We start from the raw sequence: 22,093 nt of genomic DNA, 5'->3' as shown, positions 1-22,093 counted from the left end.
CACCTTTCAAATTGTACATATACACTTTGAGACAAATAGGACGGCATATTAGGTTACCACCTACGCCGTCCAGCACTTTGAAGAGATATTTTGGACACAGCAGAAGGCTCCTTCTTCATTCTTATACCATTTTCTCACTTATGATTCTATTAGCTGCACCTATCCTAAAATTAGATGATCAGTCGTTATAATATATATATATATATATATATATATATATTATATATATATATATATATGGGTGGTGATGCTTTTTCATGCGATACATGAATGCACGTATGCACCAGATGAGGGTGGTTCTATATACACCCCCCCTATTGCTCAGGACACCCCCCAAAAATTAAAAAAAAAATAAATACTCTCTACACCCCCCCATTTGCTAAGGACACCCCTAAAAAATTAAAAATTCCTAAATTACCCCCCACCCTCCCCACCCCCTCACCTAAATTGCTCTCTACACCCCCCAAACCCCCCCCCACCCCGCTCTTCCCCTCCAAAACACCTCGCCAACGCCCAAAACCCCCCGTTCCCCCTTCTCCCTCTCGTCGCCGGCATTCTCCCGATCTCCGACCACCTCGCCGGCTTCTCCCGGAACCACCTCGCCGGCTTCTCCCGAAATTTTTTTTTTTCACGGTTCGTGCTCCGTTCGGCACTGGATCGCCGAACAAAAGGCTTCTGTTCGGCTGAACAGTGCCGGACAGAAGCCTTCTGTTCGGCACTGTGCAGCCGAACAGATCTGTTCGGTTGAGGGTTGCCGAACAGAAGGCTTCTGTTCGGCACTGTTCAGCCGAACAGAAGCCTTTTGTTCGGCGATCCAGTGCCGAACGGAGCACGAACCGTGAAAAAAAAAAAAATTCGAAACAAGGTGGAACACGTACCTTTGCGGCCGATTTTTCGTCCCAAATCACTAGTTGCTTGTCCATGCTTCGAATGGGGCTTAAATCTCCTTCAAAGATCGCCTAAACGATGTAAATGGATCGAGGGGTTTAAGGGGGGTTTGAGGGGTGTTTTTTTTTTCTTTTCAAAACGAAACGGAGGAGGAGGGAGGGGGGGGGGGGTGTATGAGAAAATTTCAAGGGCAATATGGTAATTACACTAAAGGTTAGTTTGGGTATTTTTTTTTTTTTGGTTTTTGGGGGGTGTCCTTAGCAATAGGGGGGGTGTATATAGAACCACCCACCAGATGACGATGCGAAGGAGCCAATTACTGCAGCATTTTGGTTTTTAGTAGCAGAGGTATAACCATGCCCTCATCATGATCATCGCCGTGCCGTCAATTTAGACAGCAAACAAGTGGATAAAATTAATAGATAGATGTTTGATCTTTGTATATATGTAATCCATACATACAGTTATATCTATTCTTTTCATAAAGTTGCATCTATTTATATACACAAAAATATATATTTTATACATGGATCAAGAATTAATCACAAAATAAGCATCCGAAAAAGAAGATTGGGCATCAAAAATTTGAACCAACAAGACTTAATGTAAAATGACAATGCAATGGACTCAAATTTGTGACATTAGCGCATTACTTCTCCTCAACTGCTCTAGGTTTGAGGAACGATATGTGGATTAATAATAGGAGCATGGAGGTTTCAGTAGGCCAGAAGGGTCAGTGAACTTTGATACTATGATAAGATCCCCTCCAAAAATCAGGGCTTTTAAATGGATGGGTCTAAAACTATATAAGCACCATAAGAGTTTATAACTTGTACAATGTGGGTGAGGACCCAATAGGTCTAAAACTATATAAGTACTATAAGAATTCATAATCTGTACAATATGGGTGAGGACCTGTGCGAACGTATGTTTAATTCAACATCGGTTATTCCTATGATAGATCTCAAATATTTATATAGGATCAAAAAATCCAAATAATAACTTCTGGCTAACTTTTTTGATAAGGTCCTAGTTTTTTACAAATGGTATTAGAGTGAACCCAGCCCATAATCTATCTGGATTAAGAGATACTACAGCATGGGCATATTTGAGCTAAGCACGAGCTGATTATGATATTTGTGATTGGATTTGAATAGATTTGGATCCTTAGCCTGACGAGGACGTCAGGGCTTAAACGAGGAATGTATGTAAGGACTCATGTGGGCGTGTATTTAGTCTCATATTGGTTATTTTTTGAATAGATTTTGAATACTTATATACATATGAGCTATAGAGTTCGGCTTATACCCACTTGGTGCAGCTCAACGGCATTGCTTGTGAGTCTACATGAAAAGCATTCCACTAGAGATAGCTACGACCCTCTCTATCTTAGCATTTATTAGCTAAGCCTATCTTTGGATCCATCCTTTAATGCCAAGTGAGTTTTAAGCTTAGTCAAGTCCATCTTGACTTGCATGCTATCTCTGTCATTTCCAAAGATCAACACTCGGATCATGGTGGATAGCTTGTCAATTTCGAGTTAGCTCCTTGCTCTATAGGCCCATTTAATTATATCTGTGTGTGTGTGTGTATATATATATATATATATATATATATATATATATATATTGTCAGATTTGGTCCATCCAATTGGGTCCTACTAGACTGGATCAATTTTGCCGAATTTGATTGGGCTCGGGTGCTAATTGGAACCACCTCATGAGTCTCCCTTCCTGTGGTACTGATACGATAAAAAAAAAAAAAAAACCCAGGTAGAAAAGGCCACTTCATTCACGGACAAAAGAAATACAATCATCTCATCAAGAACACCATGCAATACTCTCAGCTGATCTGATCGGCATAAAAAAAAAAATCCAGCATATATATATATATATATATATATATATATATATATATATATATATTCTAAGCAACATTCTAATAATATATATCATCATATCATCTATAGAATCTAGCATATTTACCAAGCTAATGCACGCCTTGTGCTTCTTGAGGAATATATTCGAGCATACATAAATTCCATTGTGGATGGGCTCTGCCATTAAAGTAGTGCATAAAAGCTGATATCAACAAATATTCGACTCTTGCTCGTAGCACCATATTGAGGCCTTCAGGAATAGCTTGGCGCCCTTATTTTTATAGACTCTGTTCCATTCTACTCCCCTGCACCAGTATTTTGCCCTCAATGATATCGAGTACGAGCAGACACAAACACAGTACTGCTTGCCCGGCTATGGAGCACCAAGACAGATAAAAGAACAACAAGTTGGTTGATTGTGATTGATAGGAGTGGCCCACTAAAATGCTGCCTTATTGAGGACAGGATTTAATGGCTAAATACGGTGATGTTTTTCTTTGAGAAATGGTGCCACAAGGACATGGTGGTCCAAAAATTTGCATGCAGTAGCTACATCCTCAGTTACAATTTTTTCTGCTTTCCTTTGGTCTGCTGATGCCTTAAATCTAGCACCAGGCTGCGACCACTCTAGAATTGGCATTCAAGTCATGATGGTAGACAAGTACCAGCCATCTACCTAACTTTTTAGTGCTATCAAAATATCAGAATAGAATTGTTAATGGACAATCTATTTGTTTTTCTGTTAAAAAGGGGGCTATGAAATTAATCCTGACTAAGAGTTGATGAGGTGTGCTTTTTTTTATTAAAATACATCTATCTATTCTGTTTTGCTAATGGCCAATCTATTTTTAAGAGTGGCAGCTGATAGTTTTGAAGAGACTCGACTGCTTTAGTGCTTCTTTGGACACTTCTAGGATGACAGCTGCTGTGGGGTTAAAAAAAATGAATTAGCCAACAATGACTCTTAAACATAATCCTGAAAAATCAAAAGTTAGAGCATACTTAATGTTAGCATTCTGAAAAAAAAAGAACTCTGGAGGTTTTCTTGATCCTCCGAAGACATCATACTGCTGATCTAGGGTGAATTCTCCTACAATCTAAAAGAACGAAATGAAGCATAGGTAGCTACTACCAGTTGACGGAAAATTTCTCAGAGGAAAGCAAATGGATACCAAAAGTAACAAGGCATGTACATGGAAAATTACTGGGCTTTTTGCAATGTATTCAGGATCAAACTTTAAATGATCAAACAGTTTCAAGCTAGAACCACATACTGCATCAAATAAACCAATATAGGTAATATTTTTGTTAGCCATTTAAGCACTTTCAAGCAATCTGCTTTTCGATGGCAACACTCAACAGTGAACAGTAATACATAAAAAAAAAAAGAAGAATTGCATCAAATTGGAACGTCTAATCGATCAAAATAGCAAAGTTCAAAACTACTAACACTGGGCATTGATGGTGTAGGCTTTTTCAAGATTCATTGTATCGGCATCGGACCCTATACGAGTGCTACACTAGCACAATGTCGGTATGGTATGGTATAAAATTTTTTTAACGTACCAAGTGTCAGTACGCCATCCGTACCGGAAACCGGTATCAAACTAGTATGGTACAGTACGCTCCGTATCGCTCAGTTCGGACTGGTACGACATACTATGGGCTTTTCAACTCAGCTCAGAAAAAAAATCAAAAGCCAAAAGCAAATCCAAGATTTGATGGTAGAAATGAACGAGTTTTATGCTGTTCATAATCCAAAGCGGCACGGTAAAAATAAGCAAGAGAAAATATTTGAGCTAGTATGTGACAAGCCAACAGAATGATAGTACTATCTGAAATTTAGAAATTTTAAACGTGATTGAATCATGACCTAAACGCTTCCATCTGCTGCATAATTCCTATCTTAGCATCGACTACGAAAGAAGTGCACATTTACCAGCAATTCAATAATATTATGCTGAAATGATTATGAAACAAAGAAAAATACTGCTAAATTGTTCTGGCTTTCACTAAGATGCTTTCTCCCCCCTTGAAAAAGTAATCAGGATAGCCAGGGAGTGTATAATCTAGACACAAATCTTCACTAGAAGCATGACATATACGTAAGCTGGAAATTGCCTTTCAACCAGTACTGATTGTTGCCTCCATAAACTGTTCGCCTTCCTGAATTCAACATCACATGCCAAATATTATGTTGTCATATCGTTTACCAAAATAGCCAATTCTAACACTACATATTAAAATATAAGTATTATGAAAGAATAATCGTAGAATAGTAACTTGACCTACCATGAGTTTACGAAATGCTGTTCATGATGGCATATTGAGTAGCTGCCCATTTCGTAGAGATTTTGCCATCACCTGTCCAAAAAGAACAAAATAATCATTAACTTTCAAAAACTGGCTACCATCAGAAGCATCTCCATGAGGAAACCAAGGACGAGTAAATGAACCAAGCAGAGCTTGAATAATATCTCGATTTCCAGCAGACAAATCAGCACCAAGTTTCTTTGCTTAGGAACCAGCATGAATATTTTCCATGTTTCATCGTATCTTCAAATATTTGCACTTTAGAGTTCTCTGATTTAGACAAAACATCCATAATCCCGATTCAGCCTTTTGCAAATCATGAATTAGTACAGTATCAAATAGACCTCCAGTTCTAGATCCAATCATGTCGCAACTTCACCAAGCTAATCTACTTCTAGGATAGCTTTATGGGTAGAGTATGTCTCCATAATTTTTCTAGAAAAATTTAAGATACTATTTCTAGAAATTCGAACTTTTGCGATTTCAATCTGCCAATACAGGTTCACATTCTTTGCTATGGTCAACACATTGCTATTGTTGAAGTCCATGCTGCACTAGATAGTCTGAAAGCTGTCAATTAGAAATACTGCCTTCTTGTTTCAAAAGGAAACATAGAAGGACATGCTTTACTGCCACAGCATAATGCAAAAGCTTTCTCATTTTGCAAAGCAACTTTGGGGTTTAACCTACTATGAATTAATTAAACTCCTTTGAACGAACCTTGGCACCAGTCCTGCAGAGTTCATCCAGGCTAGAAGTCTTACACTCAGCAAATCATCACACTATCTGCATTCTTAAGGGAGGAGGTAGCTGATCCAGCCTAGAAGTCTTCCTTTCAGCAAATAGTCCCCAACCTGCTGTTCATCATTCAGCAGGTCAGATCTGTTAAAAATTTCATCGTTGTCTTCCTTAAGCACAAGATGGTGTTAAATAGCCTGATATATCAAATGTTTGCTGAGCTGTTTTTCACCAGCTGTGAGCATCAAATTTATTATAATGACCATTTATGCTAGTACAAGAACTAAGCCATGATGATCTTGACCACCTCTATACCCCTACAACCAACAGAAAAAAAGCAGACATGGTAGCAGCAGCGAATGAGTTGATGAGCTTCGCACTACAATCAGCTTGCAATAAGTTTACCAGATCTTCTAGAAAACATTCTCAGAGGCATGTTACAAGAACAAGATGGCCCCATTCTAGATGACCAGTTAGCATCTTCATTCCCCTCGTTACATTGAGAAAGTTTCCATTCCCTCATGTTACATAAAGACCAGCACATATTCCTTTACACCATATGTTCTTAGGGGAATGTCTGATATCATGAGATTACCAGTGGAAGCATTATCTTCTTGCCTCATTAACTATGCTACTTCTGTTAGATTTAAACAACTTCTCGAACATGACTTTAAGAATAACTAGACTGTTCGTGTCATTATAGGATTTCATAGATACCCCAAATTGTGATATTTAGAGTTGATTTTTGGAGCTCACGATTCATCATAGATGATGCTTGAATGATATAGTTAATCTATGAATTGCAGCTACATTATCCAGACCCTTTTCATTTAGCCTCAAATATCTGCACCCCATGCTTACACATGCTATTGGTATGACACTTGGGAATCGGTCCATAAGAAGATTTTGTTTTTTATTTGTCATAGATATCGGAAGCTTTTACATGTAGACATGCACACAAATACCAAATTCCATGCACAAAGATACTAGAGAGTTTAACTACCATCCATCAAATTATATATCAAATGTAGGATCTCCTAAGACTCGCACCACCAAGAATAACTAAGGCCCTGTTTGGGGGAACTGTTAGTAGTAGAGCTTTTGGAAGTAGAGCTGTCTGAAGCAGAGCATTTATAAAAAGCTGTTTGTTGTTTGGTAACTATATTTTTAAAGTGCTGTGGCACTTTAATATGTGTTTGGTAAACAAACTGAGAAAGTACTTTTGTGTGACAAAATGACCATAAAGGACATTACCAGTATTATACAACAAAGCATAATAAAATATAATATGTTTTAATACATAAATATATGATATAGTATAATATTAATGTAATGTAATATAATATTATTATAATATAGTACTATAACATTATGTATTATAGAATAATAACTTAATATAATATTAAATTATTTAACATAACATATCAATGTATTATGATATAATGTAATATAATACTATATTTATAGTATAATACAATAATAAATATATAAAATATTATAATTATTAGTGTAAATTAATTTTTCATCCTTCTAATGACCATTTATCTCTCTAACAAATTTTCTAGTTAGGTGATAAAATTGGTTAACTAATTACTAATATTTTTATTTATTTATTTATTTATTTATTTATTTATTTAGATCAGATTATTTGCCACTCACTCATTATTTTATTTATTTATTTATTATTTTATTTCATTGAAATATAGAGGGGTCGCCGGCCATGGGTGGTGGCCGGCATGGTGGCTGCCACCGTGGGCAGCCACGAGCTTCCAAAACAAAAAAAAAAGAAAAAAGAAGAAGAAGAAGAAGAAACAGAGGCGGCGGCGTTGAGAGGAAGAAGAAGATAGAGAGGGGGAGGGAAAGGATGGGTGAGAGAGGAAGAGGCGGGATAAGGATTTTGGGGAAAAAAAATGTGATTTAAATAGGGGTATTTTGGTCCAAAAAATAGCTTTCCGACAAAGCTGAAAACAGCATTTTCGGAAAGCTCCAAATTGGAGCTTCTCCCTAAAAGCTGTTTTCAGCTTCCCGCAAAAGCTGAAACAGCTTTCCGAAAATTTTACCAAACACCATTTTTTATCTAAAAGTACTTTTGGAGGGCCAGAAAGTGCTTTTTGGCCCTCCAAAAGCTCCCCCAAACAGGGCCTAAGTCTCCTGAAACTTTCTCTTGTAGGAGCATTTAGTCTCTTGCTACCAAATTACTGGCAAGTACCGATGGACATTCACTTTCAATTATTGATATTCAAAACCTAGCACAGCACTATCTTGGACCAAGCAATGATTGAATCTCAATTCATCTCATCAAACACCCCAAAAAAAATTTATGCTCCATTTGGGCAAAGAAAAAAGTGCAAAACTACGGAGTATTTCCTAGGGGATTGAAAGTTGATGATGCAACTTCAAACCTAGTGAGCAATGCCTAGCCATGACATCCTAAGGGGCTGTTTGGAGTTATGTTCAAGCCTCAAATGTTGCATCAGATGCAGGAAATTGAGTTGCACCTAACATCCTTTAAGCTCATCCAGAGATGCAGCCAAAAATGGACACATCTCTAGATGCGGGCTCTAATGTAGCCTTAAGGGTCATCATCACCTTCCTCCAATAATCATATGATAATAATATAACTATGATTATAATAACATATTATCATAATTCTTATTATAATAGTTCTTATTTAATAAAATAGTGATGAATATCATCATATCACATAGTAATAATGTGTAACTATATAAAATATAATTATAATATATTATATAATTATAATAATAATTAAGAGCTAGACTTGGTTACACTTAAGTGCGTCTCCACTCAGATTCGATCATATCTATATTGGATGATGGAAGTCTCATATCATTGATCCGAGCAATTAGATGTGGTCTACTATCTCTAAACTGCTTACATACTAAAAATCATGTGCTTCGGAGACTCTTAGATTATGTATCAAGTGATCAATATATATATATATATATACATAATTTCATATCATTTAGATTGTCTAATTTTTTGATCATTTGATGCATAGTCTAAAGGTCTCCAGATCCTATGTTTTTTAATGTGTAAATAGTTTAGATGTGGTAGATTACATCCAACAATTTGGATTATTGATGTGGAATCTCCATTATTCAATATAGATCTGACTAGATCAGAGTGGAGATCCACTTGAGTATAGCTAAGTCTAGCTCTAATAATATAATGTTATTATAGTATGAAGATAGTACAAACATAATTATTATTATTTTAATAAGATGACAATAATTACTGTAATATATTATATTTACAATACTAATTAATTATTTAATAGTATGATATTCACTATATTATAATATAATATATAATACTGTAGTGTTATGTATAATTCTATTATATTAAATATATTATGTTATGTTATGTTATAATATTATATTATCTTGTATATATTATATATGATGTTGTAATCATTCATTGTAATATATTATATTATAGCATAAGATGACATTATAATACATTATAATATATTAAATTATAATAATATATAATATAATGTACTAATATTATAATAATTATAAACATGATGGTTTGCCATAATAATATTAGTGAAGGCAATTTTACTATGTTGGTTGCAAGCTGACGACATCCTCTCCACATCAAACAACCAAACACAGGATTGCAATTGCAGTTTTTAAATACAGGCAAGACAAAAAAAACACTTGCAATACAAATGCAACACTTTTAGTTGCAGGTGCATCTGAAAATGCAGGAATCTAAAAATACAGGCAAACAAATAGCTCCGGAGCCACATGTGCCAAGGCATGATGCAAATCCATCTTGGTGCCTACCATGCAGTCCATCCATACATAATAGCCGCATTTTTCACAACAATGCCTGAAAGTCTACCCTAGATTTCTTCACCACCTCTAGAAATTAATAAGGTGATTCAAATTACTGTCAGAATTATGATTATCCTAAATTCTAATCCTAAAGACATTTAATGTACCAATGTTCTGTACGAAGACTTTGCTACTGTCAAAATGACCCTCTCCCAGACAATCCCTATCATTAATTTTATTTTCTCAAAATAACATAAGGATCCCATCCTCAAAATATCCGTACAATTCTTCCCATCTTAGAACTTTCACAATCCTAAAGTTATGAATGAACTTTATTCTACGCAAAACTCTTTTTTCCATCTCTCTTAACCATTATTGTGATGTGTGCCAAAAAATATTATTGTGACCATTAAATTCACTAAATTAAATTGACTTACATATATCCAAAACTCTCATCTAATATCAAACAAGTAAATTTATGTTCCATGTATCTTAGAAGTTAGAACTCCTATCTTGGTTGTCTCTAAGCATTGAGTTAGTTTTGTGAGAGAATGGTGCTACTGGTTTGTGATGGTAATTCATATGATATTTGAATTGATGCAATAGAATCTCATTTCAATTTGGAAATTGCAAACAAAAAATAATTCTAAATAAGTGGAAGTTGGGCTAAATAATTCTAAATAATCATCATATTACTGAAGAGGCCTGCAGTGTTGATGCCAGATGAAGCTACCAATGCCCCGGATGGAGAATCTGAAACAATAATCATGAGTGCTTTAGGATCAAAAAAATGGTGAAGGCAAAGTGTGCCATGGTGCAGAACCACTCAAAATACAGTTGCTCATAGGCTTTCTACGGTGATTAGTTCAGATGTAATTGTGGTAATGGATAAGGGTAAGGAGGTTGAGATGGGAAGCCATACCACCTTAATCGCAACAACTAATGGCATTTATTCAAAACTGTTCTATCCAAAAAGCCAGATGGAAGGCTAACTGAGTTGTAAAATAATCAGTTTGAAGTTCATTGAGTGGTTTTTTGTATTTTTGTATATATGATAGGGATATCACATGAATTCTAGAGATGGCTAGATGAGCGCTATAGTAAAGGAAAGAGATATATCAATTATTATCTTCATAATGACAGTGAAATAATATAAGAAAATCATGGGTCAAGAGAATAATAATTATCACGATGCACATATTCAAATGATAATTACCTTAGATGAGTTCACGCATTTATCTTCTTCACAGTCATCCTTCTAGAATTTAATTAATATGCTATTAATAGTCTTGAGCTGCTCCATCTCTTCTCCACGGGCAACCCCAGGATCAACATAGCATAACTAAAACCATAAAATATATGTTAGATAGTTTACAGGATAAGCTAGTTGTGATGTGGGAAAATTATTACATTTATATGACCTGATACTGGGGCTTTTTAAACGTGTGAACCCCTCTTTTTATCAGTTGCTGCCAACCGTTTCTATCTCTAAGAGACCGTTCTAAAGCTGCTGTTCTCTGTAAGCATCAACAAAAATGGAAATTTTGGGAAGCAATAATACAAGAAACTCCTAAATAATATAAATAAAAAACTATTAATGAAACAACTAGTAAGTTGGTGAGGAAGATTTTGAATTCTTTCACCTGACTCTGTAAGAATATTCATCAAGGACAAGCAAGATACAGGAAGGAAAGTATGACTGAAAGACGTCCTCTAATATAAGCTGAGTCGAAGCACACAAAACAATATAAAAATTCTTAAAATGAGCTTTTGCATTTCTGGAAGTGCATACATCTGCGCAGCCAACCACCCTTGTACCATGCAGACATGCACAGAAATAAATTTAGTCGGGATTGTAATATATTAATTCGATGTTCTACTTAAAATTACCTAAAACAATGGATCAGAACTTACCTTCCACCATCAACAAGAGGTGTTAAATAATGGCTTTGTGTCGCATTATCTTCATTAACCATTCCATGCTCCACCATCATTTTCTCATCAAAGCAATATCAATGACTATAATATTAAGACCCTTCCTGCCTTCATTTTTGCATACTCTGTCCCAGACTCCCAGTCAATTAAATCAACTCCCTCATTCTTAGGTGGTACTCTCTTCCACTAACATTTCCTTCTGCTTTGATCAGTTATGCTTACCACCAATTTAGTTGAGAGAAAGAAAGTATTAGTTGAAATAGTGGATAAACCTAAACTATGAAACAGACTAAACCTTCTCAAATCTCAACTATAGCAATCTACCTTCTGACCTACTAAACTTCAATACGTTGCATCAATGAGAACCAATTTCAACAAGACAACTTGGACAACATATGTCAGCTACTTAATTGGTAAATTATGTAGTGATTACTTTCAATAATTCTACAATACGAAACGGTATCTGCAAAGAGCTGAATTAATATAGAATGGAGTAATGGCGAGGATTGGTGCACCAGGTCTTTCATTCCTTTCACAACTGAGATTCTTTCTTGGATTTGAGACTCTGGAGCATATGTTCATATCCTTATATAAACTGTAAATGCAGATACTGATGGATCATATAGTCATAGTGATACACAATTCCTTGTTTGTTAAACTTGAAGAGCCGTTTATTAATTGCTACTGAGTTGGCCACCCTTGCTTAAAGTGTTTTCTTTAGGTTGATTGTACCCCTTGGCAATTAAATGTGTCTTAAAGCATTCTTTTAAGGTTCAGAGCCAATCTAGTGCTTGTAAAGCCTCTTAGATTTCCTACTGCTTTTACTAGGTGATGCTCAGAATAGCATCATCTGATATCAGCACTTGATCAGGAAGTTAGTTTATATTTTCTTATTTTGCAGTATTTGAAACATACTTAAATAGGAAATACTAAATCTATGAAATATCACTAAGTCATCATTTTGCTGTTACAAGCTGTTACAATGGCCCATAAGAACCGTTACAACATAAGAATTATGTAATTCAATGAAATAGTTGGTGTCACTCTTACCATTATTCTCAGAAAAAGGTAATTCACAAAATAGGCTTCCAAAATTTCTTTTTTGTTTTAATGGCTTGTTACAACATTCTGTCCCCCAACATTAGATATTGGTCATGGCATTTGATAGTTCATAATGTTTAAATCTTGCCTCTAACGTATCTATGGACTTTGTCAACACCATAAATTTGGACATGTTGATTATAAAAGTTGTAAAGAATAGCAGTATGTGACTAGCAAACAAATGACTATTTGAAAAGTTGACAAGCAAACAAGCACTTGATTTAAAAGGCAAGCACATTAAGTTTATCTGGCTATTTTTGAACCAATGAGTAACTTTATATGAGATTCATTTGACAGGTATAGTTTTGCTTCTGCTGCAAACAGAAGTTTGGGAAATCATCAACAGTTAACTATGCAGAAGAACAAAGTCATTTGCATTGTTTCATAGTTGATTATTTTGGAGTTCAAATGATTGAATTTGAAAATAATCAAGATATTCCCACATACTCATAGATTCAAGATTGTACCTAACTCTTTAAAAAAGAGAATATATGTCAGTAGTTGATCACTTGGGTGTTATAGATCTGATAATATGGTGAACCATTTTTTTCCTAACAAGGCATGTTACAATTTTATGCAAGGAAGAGCAACTTAAGAACCAATTTAAATTGAAATTAAATAAGATCCACAATGATGAAAGCCATTAGGTGATAGCAATCATTATAGGAAAAGAAAGTTGCATCCAAAAGACTCTGAAGTGGGATAAACAATTACGATGTGGAGTCCACCAGATCCATTCTAGTTTTAGCTCTAAATACTTCATAACTGATTTGGTTACTAAAGATAGATGTTGAAGAATACTGCTAAAAAAAATTTATAACAAAAAGAAATGCATAAAGACAAGAAGACTTAAACATCTTCTAACCTCAGAATTCATGGAAAATGGTTTCAGTTTTTCTGCTCATGTTTCATTCTTGAGTCTATTATGCTATGTACTTGCAAATGCAAGGACATAACAACAGTTATTTCAGTGCATCTTTGGATTGAAACTGCTAAATAATACATTCATAAATTCGAAATTTTTATTCTGCATTCATACATTCATGACCAATTTGATTTCCGGATTTCCAATTTTCGGATTTCCAATCAGTCACAAAGAAAGCCAAAGCAACTTTAAATGGTAACCTGGATGTCATCACTCGCTTTGTCTAATCATCCAAGATAGACATCTCCAGTACATCAATGTGAGTGCCACAAAATGCAATATAATAGAATAACAAAGCTTAGCATAACTTACATGAGCAGGGTCTAAAACCAAGAGAATGAATTGGTTTTGTGATTCACGCACTCTCCTTTGCATTTGAATCCCAACAATAATTCGTGAGTGGCCATCATGCTGGATGTACAAAGGCCTGCTAATGGAAGCCCATAATTAAGTATTACTCCATCAAAGAAATTTTACCATGCGAGAGAATAGAATGGATATAAAAAGCATAAAAATGCTTATAGGAAAACTGTTCCAATTAATTTACATAGGAACAGATATGGTTAGAGTGAACTCACGTTTTATTACTGATAAGGACATGTTCAGAATTATCCAATCTGCCACCAATCTCACTTGTAAAATAGTTCCAGACCCAATCAACAAGGACCTGATGACCATTGATCTTCCTTTCATATTTTCTGGAACCATCACCATTTATCATAGTATCTTTGGGATGTCTAGCTAAAGAATGATGTTCCTGCCAAGAATTTTCATATGATGAAGGACCAACTTGAAAATCATCACAATTTGTGCGGAGCAAAAACTTATCCATTGGCCCATAAACTTGTTTCTTTATCTTTTTTCCTTTAGATTCTCCATTATTTAGTTGCTTTGACAAGGCTGTACTGTCAAAATCTACAATTCTTGCTCGAAGCCCAAAAGAACGGAAGAGTGTGGCACACTCAATAGCTCCGATCCATTTCCTAGAGCCATAAATTTTATGGTCAAATGACTCTGAGCCAGGAGTATCAAAGCCTCTTTCCCAAGCAATCTCAAGCCACCTCTGCAGTGAGGGAATATCAGGAACAAATCCAGAACCACCAAACAGAACAACTTTAGCTTCTTGTCTCTGTTTTAATAAATGAGAGCTAAGCATTTGAATGTTACGCCATCCACAGCCCCAACCAGCATCTTCTGACTCGATAATCTGATAGTGATCGATGTGGCCTGATACTATACTTCTTGAATTTTCACTTTCTAATTCCAAGCATCTCCTCAACAAAGCCATAAGACCACCTTCAACCTCATAGAAGGTGCTTCTAATTTGTAAATCCACCAAACAAGATATTTCTTGATCAAGAATTTTTCTATTAGCAGATGAACTATGGTCAATGCTTGTTTCTGGTGTTCTTCCAGAATAAACAACAGATGGTTCCACATAATTTGCTGGCTTATCCTGCAACAAAGCAATTTCGAACTCAACTAGTATATTTACATAAGCAATCTCGAACACATTCAGATAAAGTATTCTTAAAGAAATTTGGGAACATATAAGCAATCTCAAACACATTCAGATAAAGTATTCTTAAAGAAATTTACTTTCAAGGAAAGGAAATTTTCATTCAGACACATCTAAAAACTAAAGTTAACTGAATTTGAGCTGAAAAAAGAAAGCATGTTTGAGAGATATATAATTCATGACTTATAGCCATACTTTTTTTTGGTACAAATTTATAGCCATGCTTTACTAACCAAGTCAGCAGAGAATATTGAGCTAGAAAATAGTTCTATACCCTCTCTAGGGGTTTGAACCTATAGTTGATAAAAAGAACAATTTTCTTATGTATGTATGCACATGCCCATGCATGCCCACAACCCATACACATGCACCAGAAACATATTCAATGAAAGGGCTCTCCAAAAAATTGTGAGCGCAAGCACGCACAAGCTGATGCATGCACACACAAAGAAAGGTTCTCAGAAAATTGCAAATGCAACAACCTATAAAACAACAACCTCAAGAGCCTACCTTCGTTCTAGGACTTGGTGGAGCTAGAGCAAGTTGCCGTGCCAATGCCATGTCTCTTTCAAGTTCGTCCTCCGCAAAGTGATTGTTGGCATGCCTGTATGTGTTCCATGATGAAACAAGCATCAACTACAACATCACCGAAACTTCTGTTATATAGTCAAATATACATATTCTGGAACTGCATCAGCAAACCCAAAACAACAGCGGTTTGCAAAATGCTAAACTCCCGGAAAGGACAACTCGTACCATTCCAGTTCAGTGAAGGGAACAGTCATATGACAAAAAGGGCAAGAAGAAAACATCCTTGTCATTGAATTCCTATATCATAGCAATCAAAGAAGTTTCACCTGAAAACCCAAAGAAACACTAGTATTTAATTCAAACTTCCAAATATTAATTAAGTTAAAAATAAAATCAATGCCTTTTACGAAATAAATTAACAAATTCGGTCAATGACCTGTGGTGGTTTTGGATTTTAAATATTGCAAATATCATTGGTTCAGTGTACAGAGCAATAAAGAATTTTTTAATTTTGCATAATGTATGCACTTAAGAACATTTTCTTCATGCATGAAATATGAGCATAAGATTACTAATCTACTATATCCAACAAAGGAAACAAAATTTTCATATGCATAACACTACTATAAGACCATGCACAATTATAAATGAAAAAATTATTTCCTTTTTCCTGAGAAAAGAATTGAGCTGAGCCCAACCCACTTTCATTGAGATAATGAAAGAACAAAGATACAAGATCCTCTAGAGGAGGGGGGGGAGGGTAGAGACAATGGATAGAACAAAAGGTGTGGGAGGGCATCACATAAAGATTATAAATCAATTTTTCAACTTTCAGCAGCTTGAATACTGGAGAAATACTTTTGCACTTGTAGAGAGAGTTCCTTTGATCCAGCTTGCAGCAAGGAACCTGATGTGCATATGATAAGAAAAATTGAGGCTTGCTAAAGTAATAGCGTCACATTCTACAGCAGGTCTAGTTCATTTCAACTATTAATCAAGTTGTAAAACTTCATGAAGTTGTTTTAGTGTGTATGGTAAGAACTGCTAATTCACTTTCATAATCTTATTCCAAGAGAAAGCAAATGATAAAGCAAAGAGGTTGGCTGAAAGAGTAAAAAGGGAAAAAGGGGGGAAAAAAGAAAAGGCACCACAAGGTTTGAAAGTGAGCTGTCTAATAAAAACTATAAGGATGTTAAGAAACATCAAGGTATCTGATGATACATTGTCAGATTGACTATGCAGGAAGGAACTATAGAAAATTAAAAAATGACAAAGATGTTGTTGATTTGCATATAAGGATTGAAGACTTCCAAATATCGCCCATTCATACAAATATTATTCAACCTAGGATAGCCTAGGAGAGAGCTTGAGGACAAATTATAGACGAGGGAGAGCAGTTAACATGAACCAATTAGCATGCTGTCCTTTAAAAGATATTTCCAACACCAGCATGGTAAGTACGGATGGAGTGCAGAGACACAAAGAGTGAGGGAAAAGGAAAAGGGAAATAGATGCATGTCAATGCGATGCATTGGAAGCATAATATGATCCATCCTTGCCGTCAGCTTATCTTTTCCTTGAAAAGAGCATTCTGTGCATTGATCTGTTCGTCATGCATCTAAATGAGCAACAGCAAGTGTTACTTTTCCATTAAAATTTCCTTGACTGGTGCTTTCTTTCCCAATAGAAAGTTCTTGCTTATTATCTTCTATCTCTTTGTAAGGCTGCGCCGACTAAGCATATATTTTTTGATCTGTAATATGCAACTGATTTTCACAAAGTAACAGCAAGTGTTCCCTCTCTACCTCCGTCTCAAATCAAATAGCAGCAGTGTGATTCTATCATATTCTCATGAAATGAACTCGATGAGGATTCAAAACACAAGGAAAAAGAAAAAGAACGAAAGAAAGAAAAAAGAAGCATAATTCTATCCAACAAATTTCATCCAACACCAAGATGGGGACATGAATTTGGCTCAAACGGGAAAATCTTCAAGCCCTAAATCCGATATCTCAATTGATAGTTACAACCACATAGAACTAAAAAATTTGTTTCCACTCTTCAACCAAACCCCAAAACCACAAGAATCAACAAAGAGCTTCATTTCTGAACATTTTGTTTTAAAAAAATGGCAAATCAAACTACTTTTCTCCAAAATCAAGACTGCTAACTTCCAAAATAAAGGCAAGAAAAGTGTTTATAAACCGAAAAAAAAATCTTTGGAAGTAATCTATTCATAACATGGGTGTCACCAGTATGCATACCTGATCGCAGGAGAAAAAAGGATTCAAATGTTGGCGAGGAGAGCATCGTTTGAAAAAAAGAAGTACCGCTTTTGATCGCAACTTATTCCCGGACTTCGAGGCCCGTCCGTGCCCAAATCATGGGCTTGAGGTTTGGGTTTTGGTCGCTAAAATTCTGTTTTGGCTGACCGCTAACATTGCCCTAACTCTTTGGTTCCAACAAAGTTCGCCGAACCAGTACCAAATTCAGACTAGTCTGCATATGGTTTAATACAGTATACACAGTATAGTAGGACGTGCTAATATGATACTGGTATGCCCAAATTTTTTTTAAGTATTTCAAATTAGTTTAATTGGTAATCACTTTTTAGAATTATTTTAATGATTTTAAGCCTAATTTGATTTTTTTATTTTTTTTTGTATTTTTATGACTCCGATTTAACTTAAATGATGTATCTTATTATTTTAAAATAATACAAATCATAAAATAATTAGTGAAATGTTGTATGTTACAAGGAGCAATATAAAATATCCTCGAATTAAGTAATGAGATGCAAATTATAAAATAATACAATCAACTACATATATTTAAAATACAACATACATACCGATATCTAAAATCGAGTCGAGTGACGATATCTCTCGTAGATATCTGATCATCAGCATAGTCAAAAGGCACATTAGCCCACCCATCTAACCCAGCGGCATTGTAGTTTTATATATTCATCTCATAAGGAACACACTCCGGCTTATAAGCATTCTCGGATCTCTCGCTGAAACTTTGTCTCTAAGAGATGTATTTCGGCCGATAAAATCACCGTGAAAGAGCCATCTAAATAAGCCGATAGCAAAATCCGACCTCTAAGATGTTCCGAGCTGTATAGAGTAGTAGCCATCAAAAGATGTCTCAAACGCACCACATCAATATTTGTATCCATATGGGTCATGAGTTGCCTATAGCTGCGGATAATAGGATCCAATATACGACTCAGAATCTGATACGTTTATGAATCCTACTCCACACTCGGGGCTCGTTTGGTTCGCGGAAAAAGAAGGGGGGAAAGTATGGTCAACGGAAAAGTAATGAGATGCCTCTTGTTTGGTTGGAGTTTTCAAAGGAGAGTAGGGGTGCAAATGGGTCGGGTCGGGTCGGGTCCTAAGTGACCCCGATCCGACCCGATTTTTTGTTCGGGTCCTAATTTTGGACCCAGACCCGACCCGGTTGAAAATCGGGTCGGGTCCGAGTCGGGTCCGGATCGGGTTCGGGTCCAAGTCGGGTCGGGTTCAGGTCCGATCGGGTCCATTTTTTTGTGTTTTAGAAAAAAAATTTGGGCAAATCTAATTTGGTCATATCATAATTATGAGATGCTGGGTGACCCATGACTTGCAATTGACCTCCGGTCAGAACAGATGACCCATGACTTATAACTAAGTCGGTCTACAAGCCAAATTTCATATCACACTATTTTTTATCTATATGACTGATTGGACGGAACTTGGTGTCTTCCAGCTCCCCTCTCACGAGGACAAAAAAAATCCCAGACCTTCTTCCAAAATCCACTTCCATTGCAGAAAACTGGCGCGACCCATATTCAGTTCAGTGTTCCCTCACTTCCTCTCTGCAAAAGTTAAAAGAAACAAAAACCAGAAAACAGAAGGTAAAAAAAAAAGCCAGCTACCGAGACACCAGAGGTATCAACAGTGTAATAGATGGAGATAGAATCCTAACGGGCCGAGGTTCCTTTGGATTTTATGCTTGTTGCTATCCTTCCACGCTTGAATCCTACTCCCCCCCCAACCCACAAACACACACACACACACAAAAAAAAAATCTCTTTTGCTTCCCCCTCTCTCTCTCTCTCTCTCTCTCTCTCTCTCTCTCTCTTCGGGTCCATTCGGGTCGGGTCGGGTCCCTTCGGTAAACCCAGACCCGACCCAGAAAATGATTCGGGTCCAATTTTAGGACCCGACCCGGACCCGCGGGTCCTAAAATTCGGGTCGGGTCGGGTCTACACGGGTCGGGTCTCGGGTCGACCCGACCCATTTGCAGCCTTAAAGGAGAGAGATAGGAAAGTTATATTCCCATGGAAATATGATTCCCACATTTATGGAAAAGTCTTTCCCATAAGAAACATGGGAAAGTTACTTTCCCATGAGGTGGGAATCACTTTATTTTTATTTTTTTCCAAAAAGACCCTTCAACATTAAAGAAGCATTAAAGAGGCATTAAAGACCTAATTTTTATTAAGGGCATAATAGGAATTATACATAACTTTTCCAGAAAAATGGATGGCCAACCAAACATAAGCACTTTGGAAATTTGTCACTTTTCCATGGTCAACCAAACATGCCAAAAGTACTTTCCTAGGCATCCTCTTCCTAGGAATTTGTTTTCCAGGAATCATATTCCTAGGAGGGAAAATGCTTCCCACGAACCAAATGAGCCCTCGAGGTTATCTGCAGCTGCATCATGTCCTCCTATTTGACCTCGAGGAGTCTGTCTCTTATATACAATTGGATCCTTGCGGGCTCTACCAGATTGTGCACAGTAGTTTCTATATTGTGCAGTATGCGTAAATTGAAACTCATTGGTGAATCGAAAATTACCCTGGGGCTATGTCTCATAAACAATAATATCTTGTCCTCCACTCTCTCCTTGGCTAGAAGATCCATGACTATCAGAATTTCTGCTTCTAGTCTTAGAATCTGAGTGAACTGAATCGGCCGGTTCAGAACCGGGTCGACTCGGTGCGAACCGGCCGGTTCGCATCGAGTTCGAACGAAATCAACTGGTTCAGGCCGGAACCGAATCCAAAAGCCAAGCCAACCCGGTTCCAGTTTGGGACCGATCTCATCGAGTCAGCTTGGTACAGACCGAGCCGCCCGATTCGGCATTCTTTGGTTCCCAATATAAAACCATAATTGCAATAAAACCCTAGCAAGTTCATGAGCCCTTGGTGCGCGATTCATTTTCTTGTCTAATAAAAGTTCACTAAATCTATCACATGATGAGAATGAAAATGAATTTTGAGTAGAAATTTTCAAATTCATAAATTTTCTCTTATCAATCTTTCTCTCCTTTTTTTTTTTCCCCTCCTAAAAACCACGACTTACTAAAGGTATAACCTCTTCTTTTTTATGGGACTAAGATCATAAGATATTAAAAATTAGAATCGTCGGAAAAAAAAATAGAATTATGATCTTGAAATTTTGAAAGTGTGGTGCTGATACACATGGGTATAGGCAAATAATGCTTGCATGGACTATGTCTGATATGTCAGCCCAACTTGTAATTTAGTTTGCATTTGATACTTCATATAGACACACATCTTCAGCTTAATCTATTGTACATAAAGTGTGCCTAGCTAAATAAAAATATGCAGGCGTTGTGCAATATATTTGATTGGAGGAGACTAGCTTATCCAGTACAATCTAAACCTTCAATAAAGAATTTTGAGATGATTTTATGCAATATTTTTTTTTTTGAGAAAAAAAATTGTGCGTGAAAATCAATAGATCTATACTCTAAAAGATTAGAAACATCTTTAAATTTGCAAATGAGAGTAAGAACTGTATGGAAACTTCCTTTGACATTTATCTCTAGAGATGATGGGCGATCAAGTATTTCAAATGTCATCTTAAATAATATGCCATGCTTTTACCAAGATAGGTTGGTCAGACTATAGGTCTCCTCAACTTGGATTTCTTTACAAAGTCATTTAATCTTTTTTTTTTGCAATTTCTATATTTGGATTTCTTGATCCTATATAAATACTCAAGATCTATCCAGTAAATAAGTAATGTGAGACTAAACGCACACCCGCACAAATCCTTGTCAGGCTAAGAGTTCAAATTTATTCAAATCTAATCACAAGCATTACGATTGGCCCGTGGTCAGCTCCAATGGATCCTTCCTGCACTGTCTCCTAGTCCACATAGGTTACAGGCCGGATCCGCTCTGTAGCATTTATCACAATCCAAAACCTCATCTAAAATGGCTAGTTGGAAGTATTATTTGGGTTCATTGATCCTGTATAAATACGAAAGATCTATTCAATTAATAATCAATGTGGGATTAAACATATGCTCGCACGAGTTCTCATAATTTTCTTCTTTATCCTTTTCTCTTCCAAAACTAGGATCAATGGAAGCTCTATTGAATAACAGAGTGAGGGCAAGATTGGACTGGAGTCTCTTATATCAACACAAGAAGCTTTA

The 22,093-nt window shown here is 36.2% G+C and overlaps 1 protein-coding gene across 9 annotated transcripts; it reads right to left on the bottom strand.

Annotated features, from left to right (window-relative positions):
- Positions 1–4,538: 4,538 nt before the first annotated feature.
- On the bottom strand, positions 4,539–18,086 carry LOC103721764 (zinc finger-containing ubiquitin peptidase 1). Of its 9 annotated transcripts, none has more exons than XM_008812092.3 (10): positions 17,897–18,083; positions 15,858–15,958; positions 15,612–15,705; positions 14,161–15,038; positions 13,895–14,012; positions 11,043–11,138; positions 10,838–10,963; positions 10,318–10,374; positions 5,060–5,131; positions 4,539–4,933 (listed from the first exon to the last, which is right to left on the bottom strand). In XM_008812092.3, the coding sequence occupies exons 2-7, from the start codon at positions 15,920–15,922 to the stop codon at positions 10,880–10,882; spliced, it is 1,335 nt and encodes a 444-aa protein (XP_008810314.1). In that variant the 5' UTR covers positions 15,923–15,958; positions 17,897–18,083; the 3' UTR covers positions 4,539–4,933; positions 5,060–5,131; positions 10,318–10,374; positions 10,838–10,879. The 9 variants fall into 9 exon arrangements, with proteins under 9 accessions (XP_008810314.1, XP_026666082.1, XP_038971496.1 ...); XM_026810281.2 differs by lacking the exon at positions 10,318–10,374 and adding an exon at positions 5,801–5,934; XM_039115568.1 differs by lacking the exon at positions 10,318–10,374 and adding an exon at positions 16,491–16,539 and having other exon boundaries at positions 17,897–18,082.
- Positions 18,087–22,093: the final 4,007 nt, after the last annotated feature.

The sequence above is a fragment of the Phoenix dactylifera genome, chromosome 18 (genome assembly GCF_009389715.1).
Source record: "Phoenix dactylifera cultivar Barhee BC4 chromosome 18, palm_55x_up_171113_PBpolish2nd_filt_p, whole genome shotgun sequence".
Lineage (NCBI taxonomy): Eukaryota > Viridiplantae > Streptophyta > Magnoliopsida > Arecales > Arecaceae > Phoenix > Phoenix dactylifera.
Note: the sequence above shows the minus strand (reverse complement) of the source record. Positions and strands in the feature narration are given on the sequence as shown.